Source organism: Vicugna pacos, chromosome 5, assembly GCF_048564905.1.
Source record: "Vicugna pacos chromosome 5, VicPac4, whole genome shotgun sequence".
Lineage (NCBI taxonomy): Eukaryota > Metazoa > Chordata > Mammalia > Artiodactyla > Camelidae > Vicugna > Vicugna pacos.
The window spans coordinates 838,538-849,613 of NC_132991.1; the positions used below are offsets into that span (position 1 = coordinate 838,538).

An 11,076-nucleotide genomic window follows, 5' to 3' on the forward strand; every position below is an offset into this window, starting at 1 on the left:
AGTGAGTTGAAGATAATTCAAGCTATGTTTTGAGGGAAGAAAATGTTTCCTCCATGGGATAGTGGTTTTATAGTATTTGTTCATCTCTCAGAGTTCAGACAAGAAAGAAAAAAAAACTGACATACTCAAAACAGAAACACATTTAATAACAAGAATTCTGGATTTAAGACTGGGGGATGAAGGTCAGCGAGAACCTTCACTAGCTTTCAAGGAATCAGGAATTTGCAGAAATCACAGGAAAACACTAATTGAGAACTCAAGTTTTTGCAGCACCAAAACAATTGCTTTAAACAGGAATTCTGATAAGCTGATGGAAAAAACCTCACCCCTAACACCTACTGCTGCCCATATACCAACACATAATAAAGGCTTACACTCTTAATTCCCATTCCAAGTCTTATGGAAGTGCCTTCATTGGCAAAATCTAATAGGCAACACAGCTTGCAAAGAGAAGTATTCTGGCAAGTGTAGTTCCAAGATTTACAGGCACCTCAATACAGTGGAAAGATCAGAAAATACTAGAAAGGAATGTTGGTTACCTACTTTTCTATCTGTATCTTTAAGATATTCCTAGTCATATCCATATTTACCTTAATCCATAACCATATGCATATATAGATCACTATTTATATACATTTCCGTATCTAAATGTATACATAGCACATACTCCTAACATTGTAAATTTGCCTTTCTCATACATGATGCCTTTTCTGGGAATTTTAAATTTCATAGAAGCTTCAGCTCGTTTCTCTCAGCAAATGATCTAATCATTCACATATTGCCACAACCATCTTTTCCTTTAATATTATAATTACTGACATCTTGACATAAACATGAATTATGATGCTGTGCTTCATATAGCCTGATATCAATAGAGTATACATGATTTATTCTCACAGAACAGTCATTACTTTAAATATCTACTTGTTCCTGTGTTTTTTTCCATTCATTTTGAAATTAAATAGGTTAACAGTATGTTTCAGCAGATCATTTGTAAGAACTGTACAACCAAAGTAAAATTGTAAGATATTTCAGATCCCAAAATTTTACTGTGAATAATGAGAAATCACCGTAAGAATGGATTGTAATGCAATTTGTCTTAGACTTAGCATGCTACTGAGTACAGATAAAAGGGCAATGGATTTTGAATCAAAGCACTAATGAAACTACCATTTAGTGGCTATTTCTTAGGTTCCACAAAATACACAGTGCCATTCCATGTGAATTCTCTTATTTAGCAATCACAAAATCCTGGGATTTTGGTAGTGTTACTGCTTTTATTTTTATATAAAGCTCCCTCTCTATGTCTTTTCCAATCCCCATGTCTGCTTTCCCTCTATCTCCCTATGAGCAGTACTATGTTAATAGCCATTAAATTTAAAACTGTGACTTTTCATTATTTCTTTTAACTAGAGAAAGTTTGAAATATTGTAATCAGTTGAAAGGCAATGTGACCTTTGATCACATTGTTAAAGATAGTATATAGATCTAGTCATTCTCCCTGCTCAAGTCTCTCAGAAATAACATGTCCTAGAACTTTTCCTTTGCGCTCAGTTAGAGTAACAGGACTCCTACGTATTTTTATATTAGAATGAAAAGACGTCCCTCTAAAAATAAGGCTTCAGTAGCACCAGGAAAGGATTTGAGAGAGGCCTTGTTCACAAGCGCATTGAGGAGCGGAGGGAGGTGTTCGTTTCAAGCCGCCAGACGGGCTGCGATCACGCCTCCGAGCGCCGCCAGACGCTGCTGGAGCACACTTCGCAGGAGGTCGAGCTTAGCCCCGGGCGCGGGGTACGGTGAGAAGCGGGCTAGGCGGCTCCGGCTGCGCGCATCCGGCTCCCTTCCCCGTGTAAAGCGGGTCAGGCTCCGGCCGCCCCCAGGCGCCCGACGGCTCTCGCCCCGGACGTTCAGCCGCACCGCCGGCCGCGGAATAAGTTCTGGGAGAACCGCCTGGGGCCTGGTAACGAGGAAGCTGTCTCCGGAGACCATCGCCAACGCTAAGGCCGACGAGCTGAGGTCTCCGAGGGACGAGCGGTGGGACACCCTGCTCCTTCGGTCGCCGGCGGACAGCGACGCATAGTTCAGGGCCATCTTCAAACACTGCCCGCAGTATTTGTGTTCCGTCCCTCGGCCGGGGCAGGCCCTTCGCGGCTCCGCGGATCAGTTCGGCCCGTCTCGAACGCGGAGCCCGACCTCCTCAAAAGCCATCACCGGCGCGGCAGCGGAGCAAGAGGCCGCCCGTAACGAGCGCTCCCCTCCAGAGCATGCGCAGTCCCGCAGCGCACGTCGACGCCGCTGAGAGCCGGCGTGATTGACGATTACGTCGGTGACGCCTGGGGCCGCGCGGACGTGGGGTTTCCGAGAGTGCGCAGTGGGTGCGTCGGCGGCGACCCTTCGGCCTTTTTCGGGAGGGGGCGACGCTGAGATGGGGGCGGCGGCAGCCGAAGCGGATCGCACTCTCTTGTGGGCAACCTTGAAACGAAGGTGACAGAGGAGCTCCTTTTCGAGCTTTTCCACCAGGCTGGGCCAGTAATAAAAGTGAAAATTCCAAAAGATAAGGATGGTAAACCAAAGCAGTTTGCATTTGTGAATTTCAAACATGAAGTATCTGTTCCTTATGCAATGAATCTACTTAATGGAATCAAACTTTTTGGAAGACCCATCAAAATTCAGTTTAGATCAGGAAGTAGTCATGCCTCACAGGAGGTCAGTTTGTATCCCCAGCATCACGTTGGAAATTCAAGCCCCGCTTCCACATCTCCTAGCAGGTATGAAAGGACTGTGGATAACATGACTGCATCAGCACAGATAATTAAAAGATCTTTCTCTTCTCCAGAAAATTTTCAAAGACAAGCAGTGATGAATAATGTTTTGAGACAGATGTCATATGGAGGGAAATTTGGTTCTCCACATCTGGATCAGTCAGGATTTTCCCCATCAGTTCAGTCACATAATCATACTTTTAACCAGTCTTCAAGCTCCCAGTGGCGCCAAGATGCACCATCATCACAGCGTAAAGTCAGACAGAATTCTCATTCCTATCTAGTGGATAGACATTATAGCCGTGAGCAGCGTTACCCTGATCATGGGTCCGACCATCATTACAGGGGAAGCAGAGATGATTTCTTCTATGAAGACAGGAGTCATGATGGCTGGAGCCATGACTATGATAGCAGAAGAGACAGCAGTAGAGATGGAAAATGGCGCTCACCTCGACACTAACAAGTGTTAAAGGATGTTTTATAAAGTCTATTCTAGGCCCTTTTTGTTAAGTTGGTCTGGGAATGTTTTGTTAAAAAACTGTGTAGAGCAGCTTTACAAGTTGCCACATTTCTTTATAAAATTTTAAAAACCTAATAGCTGTCCAATACAGAAATGAGAAGAATTGTGGTTCTAATTTTATTACATTAATGACCTTTCACCTCAGGGCTTTAAGAAGAGGAAAGGGTTTTATGCAAAAGAAAGTTCCACAATTCCTAATCATTTTAGACAGTTGAGGAAAGGATGTATTATATGAATTAGTTGTACTATGAAGCAGATATTTTAGTTATTTGTTACCTTTTTGTATTGCAAGAAGTTTCTTGTTAGGGAACCAGATTTTGGTGTATATAATGGAAAACATTCAAGTTGATGATCTGAAATGATTCAGTATTTTGTTAATAAATAAGAAAATGTAATTTCAGTGATTCATTTTACTAACATTTGAGAAACTTGGTAAAGTTTGGGGATAAATCACACTGTTTAACTTCTTAGAGAGCTTAAGTGTAAGTTCTGTGACATGTTCTTGAGTTTAACCCTAACTGATCATACAAATCTAAATCTACACATGCTGTTTCATTATGAAAGTTTAGAATTTTCTCATTAAATCATGTTTGATGTACGACTGAAGTCACTCAGGAAGTTAAATATCTCAAGTGTTTATTTTTACAGTAGAAGTACAGTGTTACTGTAAATCCCCCCTTGCAGGAAAAACAAAATGTAAATGCATAGTCAGATAAAATGGTAAAATGTTTTACTGAAAGTAATACTTTTTTTTTGAAAAAAAAAAAAGGTTCATTAAACCTTAAAGTGCTGCCTCTAAAAAAAAAAAAAAAAAGAAATAACATGTCCTGGTTAAAAGTTGATAAACACATTTACATAATGATACAGATACCATTCTTATCCACCAGCCTTCATGTTTTAAGGGTTTCCATTACATTAAGCTGTAAAATGGCACATTAACTGCCATTAATTCTTTAAAAAAAAGCTTAAATGAGCCGCCTGTGATTTAAAGAGCATACATATTGACATTTTTAAATGAATTTCTTATAATTTAAATGTCTCAGTTTTGCATTAATTACCAAATAATTATTTTAGCACTTTTCATATTAGTCATTAATATAGAGTTGTAAGTTAATCATTTAATTCTCCCTGTGACCATTTACTCATTACAGTACAGAATATCAGTAATGGTCCTAAATCTTTGTAAAAGGAAATGCTTAAAGAATGTTTTCATCTAAAAGGAGGCATGAGAAGTGACAAGTTCACTTGCTTTAAGTGCATGAATTTTAGAATATTCCTGTTTCTGATGAGTGTTTTGCCTAATTAGTAACAAAGTGCTAAAATGTGACTGGGAGTGAATGTGAAATTAGGCAAAGGGAAAATAGGAATGATACATTAGAAGCTATTAAATGTAGGATGAAAAAACAAACATGTTGTGTCATTCTGTCCAGAGAGAATTTACTGGAACAACGGCCACAAACTAGTATTGGTCCATGACAAAACATTCACCAAATACAAATGTGAAATATAGGAAATGCTGTGAATTTTTCACGAAACTGTATGTTTGAAAAGGAAATGACTGTCCTTTAATCTGAGTTTACATGCACTTTTTAAGTATTAAATTTATGGTGAGAGAAAATATTGATTGTAGTGATGGCAAACAGCTAAGTAGCTACCTAGCAAAATGAATACATTTCAATCCTTTACTGGCCACAACTTCTCAAATTTTAATTTTTATTGAAAACAAAGTGTCTGAAGGAAATTTACATTGCATCATCCTAGGATTTTCCACTGATGTATTTGTTTGCTAATTTTATTTAGTTTGCCCAGTAGGGAAATATCTTTATGAATCACTGGAAATATTTGCTATAAAGGTATCAACAAGTACAGACGGTGGTTCCCCATTACTTTTCTGGCCTCGAACTCAATGACTTTATAATTATGATACAGTTCTTACCAGCCTCAACTACTTAAAGTTATCATGTGGGTAAAATTGTATTTTTATCTATTCCAAATATTTGTTACAAAACTTACATGGGCATTGTGGAGAAACAAGGACAGAATAAGACACCCATTTTGCCTTCATGGAAAAATCACTTCCCTTATGAGAAAATCATAGTGGAAAAAGAAACAGAGTGGAGTTGGAAATCTGGGTTTGTATCTTTGCTACACTGCCTACCAGTTTGTATGAATTTAAATAATGTATTGATCATTTCTGAGTTTTGATTTATTTAATTGTAATTCAAGAAAAATAGGGCTACACTCTGGTATTCTTTTCAAAGGAACATAAATTGTGATTCACTATTGAACTTTACCATACTTCAATAGGAGAAAATATAATTGATAAGGTAATAATTAAAGAATATATGAAAAATTTAAGAATATAAGGTAATAAGAATAACTTAAGAATGTCACAAATATCTGAATTGGTACAAATTATTCCATGGAAAATATTATTCTCATTCATAAAATGTTATGCTTTCACAATATCTAGAAAATGTGTTAAGTTCAGGTAAAATACATGTATATTTAAGTACTATAATTTGTAACTCATATTAAGAATACAAATCATATTAGCTTTACCTGAAAAATGAGGTTTTTAATTATATAGTTATATCGTGAAGATATTTCAAATAGATGCACATAAAATATATGATCTCCATTTAAGCTTTTGAGGTTAATAACATGGTATAAAATAAATCTGAACAAGAGTCTCTACAGAGGTACTATCTGACTACCATTCAGACAACCTGCATTTTCTTAACAAGTGGAGTCCCTGGACATTCTTATGATTCTTGAGAACTTTGTTCCAAGAACACAATGCTTGGTTTGAAAAAGAAAGTGCTCTAACGGCTTTCATATTCTCCTATCACTCCCATTCATTAATTTAACAGCTGCTTATTGAGAGCCTCTTAATAAGGTAAGCATTGCATGAAGCATGAATTCCAAACTTTGACTTCACAAAGTTTAGTGTACAAAGGAGAGAGATGGTTAATAAATAATCACATATAAACATTAAATTACAAAATGAAGTCTTGTAAGGAAAAGTAACTAATGGGATTCATGACTGACAGTTTATTTTCAAATCAATCAAGCAATGTATTACAGAATGGAGTAAAACAAGATACTGCAAATCCTCACAATGATACAAGTATCATAAAAATAAATTTTAAAACATACATTTTCTCTCACTAAAATGAAAAATAAAACTAGATCTCTCATTGTATAACATGCTATTACATGCTGATTATTTAAAGTTAATTGCAGAAAACTAGCTTTTGATAAATGGGAAAAATTTTTCACATTGTCCTTCTCTATCATCTTGGATAATTTAATGGTAAAAAGTTCAAAATATTATAAAAACTATTGGATTATTTAATGAATTTGAATGAGTGTAAAAATAAATCTGATATTGCATGTAAAATAATTTGTATGTTTATATGCACATTAGTAGTTCAAATCTTTCAACGTTTTGATTTTATTACTGTGCCAAAGACAGTGAGACAATGACAGGGTGTTCACTAAAAAACGGGACATAAGAATGTGTTGTAGCTCTAGACCTGGTTCTACTGTGAACTTCTTCAAGTCTGTAATTTCTTCCAGTCCCTATGATTTCTACTCTGAGGATGAAATTGCATATTTTACCTACAAAGAGAGGTTTTTAAAAACATTATATTCAAATAAATGTTGCAACAATAGGCTCTGAATTACTTGTTTTGCATATTATCAACATGGGTCTCAGTGATTATAGTGGTCACTAGAGTCCATGGGACCTCCATTTTTATTTATAGAATAAATTAACATTTTAGACACTTTTTTAAAATGTTTATTTCAAAGCCCAAAAGAGAACCATGTATTAGTTTCCTATTGTTGATGAAACAAATGACTGAAAACTTAATGTCTTAAACAACATAAATTTATTATCTTGCGGTCTGGAGAACTGAAGTCCAAAATGTATTTAACTGGCCTGAGTTCAAGGACGGTGTCAGCAGGTCTGCATTCGTTCTGGAGGCTCTAGGAGATAATCTGTTCTTTATCATTCCCAGCTTGTACAGGCTGCTTGCCTTTCTTTCGCTTGTGTCCCTCTTCCAGCTTCATAGCCAGCAATTGCTTCACTCAGACTTCTGCTTTCACTGTCACACCTCCTAGTCTCTCTCTGACCCTCCTACCTTCCTGTGATAAGAACCCTTGTGAGCACTTTGGGCCCATCCAGATAATCTAGGGTAATTCTCATTTTTAAGATTTTAACTTAATCACAACTGTAGAGTTCCTTTTGTCATATAAGGTGACACATTTAAATATTACAGTCATTAGAGCCTGGGCAATTTTGGAGGGCCATTATTCATAATATCATATCATACATAACATTGTAACAGTCTAGCTATGAAGTAAATAGGTTTTCAGACTTTTTTGTTACAAAACTATTTTTCATTTTTCTCCCTGACAATGTTCCTTATTTTTCTGAAAAAAAAAATACTCTGAGCATTCAAAGTGGGAACTATTTTATTTTTACATATTTATATCAAGAGATAATGTTGAAAAAAATCTAGAAAATTATTTATTTAACAACTAGTTACCCAATGACCCTGCAATTCTAGTACTAGATATATTCTCAAGAGAACTATGCATATATGCTTACAAAACATGTAACACATGTTTATGGCAGTACTATTTATTCAAGACCCAACTGGGAAAAAGAAGTCCACTAACAGTAGAATGGATAAATTAAGGCATATTAAAAAAACAGATTCCTATGTAGCAAGGAAAGTTACATTTCATACTATTGCTATAATAAAACAAAGGTAATGCTGAATCAAAGAAAACAGAAGTAGAATAATTTTATTATGTAATTTCATTTATACAGACTTTTAAGACATGGAACACTAATTTGTTTTGTCAGAAGTCAGTGTAATGGTTACCCTTGGGATGGATTGAGATAGTACTGAACTGGAGGAAGCATAAGCAGGCACTCAGCACTATTTGCAATGTTTTATTTCTTGATTTGAAATTTGTTTCATTGGTGATAATTCTACAGTATGTATAATTTTGATTTATGTAAACTTCTATATGTATATTATAGGTCATTGAAGCAAAAAAAGCCAATATTATAATATTAGCTTATAAAAGTATATTACCTATATAAAAGTATAACTCAAGTATATTCTGGTTATAAGTGACACATTTACAAAAAACAAAAAAAAACAAAAAAACAAAAAAACATGGATACCAAAAGGTTGAAGGTAAAAAGATGTTCCAGCTCAATTCTAATAAATGAAAATTGTAGATTTATTACTATCAGATAAGATAAAGTTTAAGATCAACTCATTTTAGAAATAGTGTCATCTCATAAAAGACAAAGTATCTAGTTCACCAGGAAATACAATAATTTTTACTTGTATACACCTAATAATGTAGCCGGAAATATACTTAAAAATGGACATATCTACAAAGAAATATATAAGAATCTGCAATCATATTGGGAGATTTCAGCATATCTCTTTCAGTATCTAGTAGCTCAGATTTAAAAAATAAAGTTAGCACAGACACCATTTGAACAGGGTTAACAAATTTATTCAAAGCATATACTGAATGCTGCACCTAGCCTCTGATACATACTCATTATATAAGGCAGAGTAATAATCCCAGAATAATGGTTCCCCTGGAACCTGTGAATATGTTATAGCACTTGGCAAAAGGAACGTTTCAAATGGAATTAAGATTACATATGTTATAATAGGAAGATATTTGAATTATCAGCTTAGGCACCACTGAATTACATTAGCATTTAAAAGCAGAGAAGTCTCCCCAGCTGGAGGACAAAGGCAGTAACAGCACAGAGAAGGTAGAAGGGGAAACAATAGGGATTTAAGAATGAGAAAAACTTGGATTGCCATTGCTGACTCTGGAGATGGAGGAAAGGGGCCACAAACCAAGGAATGCTGGCTATTTTGAAAAATTGAGAATAATCCCAAGCCATCAGCCAGCAAGGAAACAGGGATTTTAGTCCCACAACTGCATGAAACTGAATTCTAGCAACAGCCTTCTGAATTTGGAAGTGGAAGCAAATGAAATTCCAGAGGTTCTAAAAAAGTAACATAACCAAGCTGATACCATGATTTCAGCCTTATCAGGCTTTAAGCAGAGAATCAGCTGAGCTACTCTCCGCCTAGATCCACATAACTGTGAGACAATAATGGGTATTGTTTAAGTTTGTGGTAACTTGGATTAGGAACAGAAAAATAATATGCTTGTTTTTTTATAAGAAAACCAGGCATATAATAAAATATTTACAATATCCTACCCATAAAGCTAGTCTCAAAAAAAGTCAAAGGATTAAATTCATACAGAAAATGTTATCTGCCTATAATGGAAATGAGATACACATTAGTAACAAAATATAACTAAAGCAACTTATATGTTTATACTTTAAGAGACATACTTCTAATCAGGGAAAAAAAGAGAAAATCGTAAAGGAATTTAGAAGGCAGTTTGACAGCATTGTTAACCAAAAAGTATACCCTTGCAGAGTATACCTTATGCAGTAAAAAATAGGAAAATTTAAAATTGTAAATGCTTACACACTTCAGAGAAATGCTACATAAGTGTTTTAAGAGTAGACTTTTACAAGAATGTTGATGAAGACACACTGAACAAAGTATATACAACCCAAGTATCCATCAATAGTGAATAAATGAATTGTGGTATATTTATTGCAGTAGATTTCTATACAACAATGGTTCTCAAATGTGAACCATGGAATTCTTGAAAGTCCTGAAACATTTTTCAGGGGTTCCACAAAAACAAAACTATTTCCATAATAATAGTGAGATATTATACACCTTTTTTCTCTGGGTTGACATTTGCCCTCCTGTACAAAAGTGATGGTGGGTATAAAACTGCTGGTGCATTAACACAACACAGTTAGTGACTTCAAATTGTACTAGTAGTCATTGTCTAATTATTTCATTAAATGGCCACCCTTTATTACACTTCTTTTTATTGACCAGTATGACAAAATGGAAAAAAGTGCAAAAAAAAAAAATCCTTTCTTATGCCTACCAAGATAATATGATTCTCTTGAAGAGAAACAGTTTGAGCGGGCTAGCTGAGCTAGCCACTTTTATCATGGAATAACATTTTTATTTGAAAGAATGACTAACAGATAAACTATGGTTAGTCACACTTAGGTATTTGGTATATATTTTCCCCCTCCCTCCAAAAACATAAAACTGTTTCCCTGTTCAAGGAGGATAAATGACAGGATTTGCTGTCAATGATAAAATCTGAAGTTTTCAAGTATAAAATTAGAATTTTGGAAAACTTAAATCCACTGTCAGCTTTAGAGCTTCCCCAAGTTTAAAGATTTTCATGAGATGAGTACAAATAAAAATAGGTGTGATTTTAAAATATTTTATAGTGAAATATATCAATATTTGGAAGATCTAACTCTGTCAAACCAATATATTTCAAATGACCAACGCATAATGTCAAAAAATGCAAGAGTGAAAAAAAATCTATTAAAAAGGCAGGGTGAATCAACAGATTTTAATGTAACAGAGTGCAAAAAAGTGATACGGTTTCAACTCAACATTGTATCTAGTCAAGTTTTTGTGTAGTATCAAAGAAGAGTGTCCATGTTTACGTGCAAAAGCTACTAGAATACTCTTCCCTTTTACAATTAAATATCTAAGTTAGATCAGGGTTCTTTATATACATAAAGTGAAATAACATATTGTAAAATATTGAACAAAGAAGCAGATATGAAATTCCAGCTATGTTCTTTAACAGGCCAATTAAAGAGATTTGCAAAAACAG

General features: G+C 35.1%; 1 protein-coding gene and 1 pseudogene across 1 annotated transcript; one reads left to right on the forward strand and one right to left on the reverse strand.

Moving 5' to 3' along the window:
• Positions 1-122: 122 nt before the first annotated feature.
• On the reverse strand, positions 123-2,098 carry LOC102538845 (uncharacterized protein C11orf71 homolog). The gene has a single exon (XM_006219992.4). The coding sequence runs from the start codon at positions 2,089-2,091 to the stop codon at positions 1,696-1,698; it is 396 nt and encodes a 131-aa protein (XP_006220054.3). The 5' UTR covers positions 2,092-2,098; the 3' UTR covers positions 123-1,695.
• A 260-nt stretch (positions 2,099-2,358) lies between these two features.
• Positions 2,359-3,272, forward strand: LOC140696303 (RNA-binding protein 7 pseudogene; annotated as a pseudogene).
• Positions 3,273-11,076: the final 7,804 nt, after the last annotated feature.

Coding starts and splice junctions, on each gene's coding strand:
- LOC102538845 (XM_006219992.4), bottom strand. CDS start 2,091: ATGGCCCTGAACTATGCGTCGCTGTCCGCCGGCGACCGAAGGAGCAGG.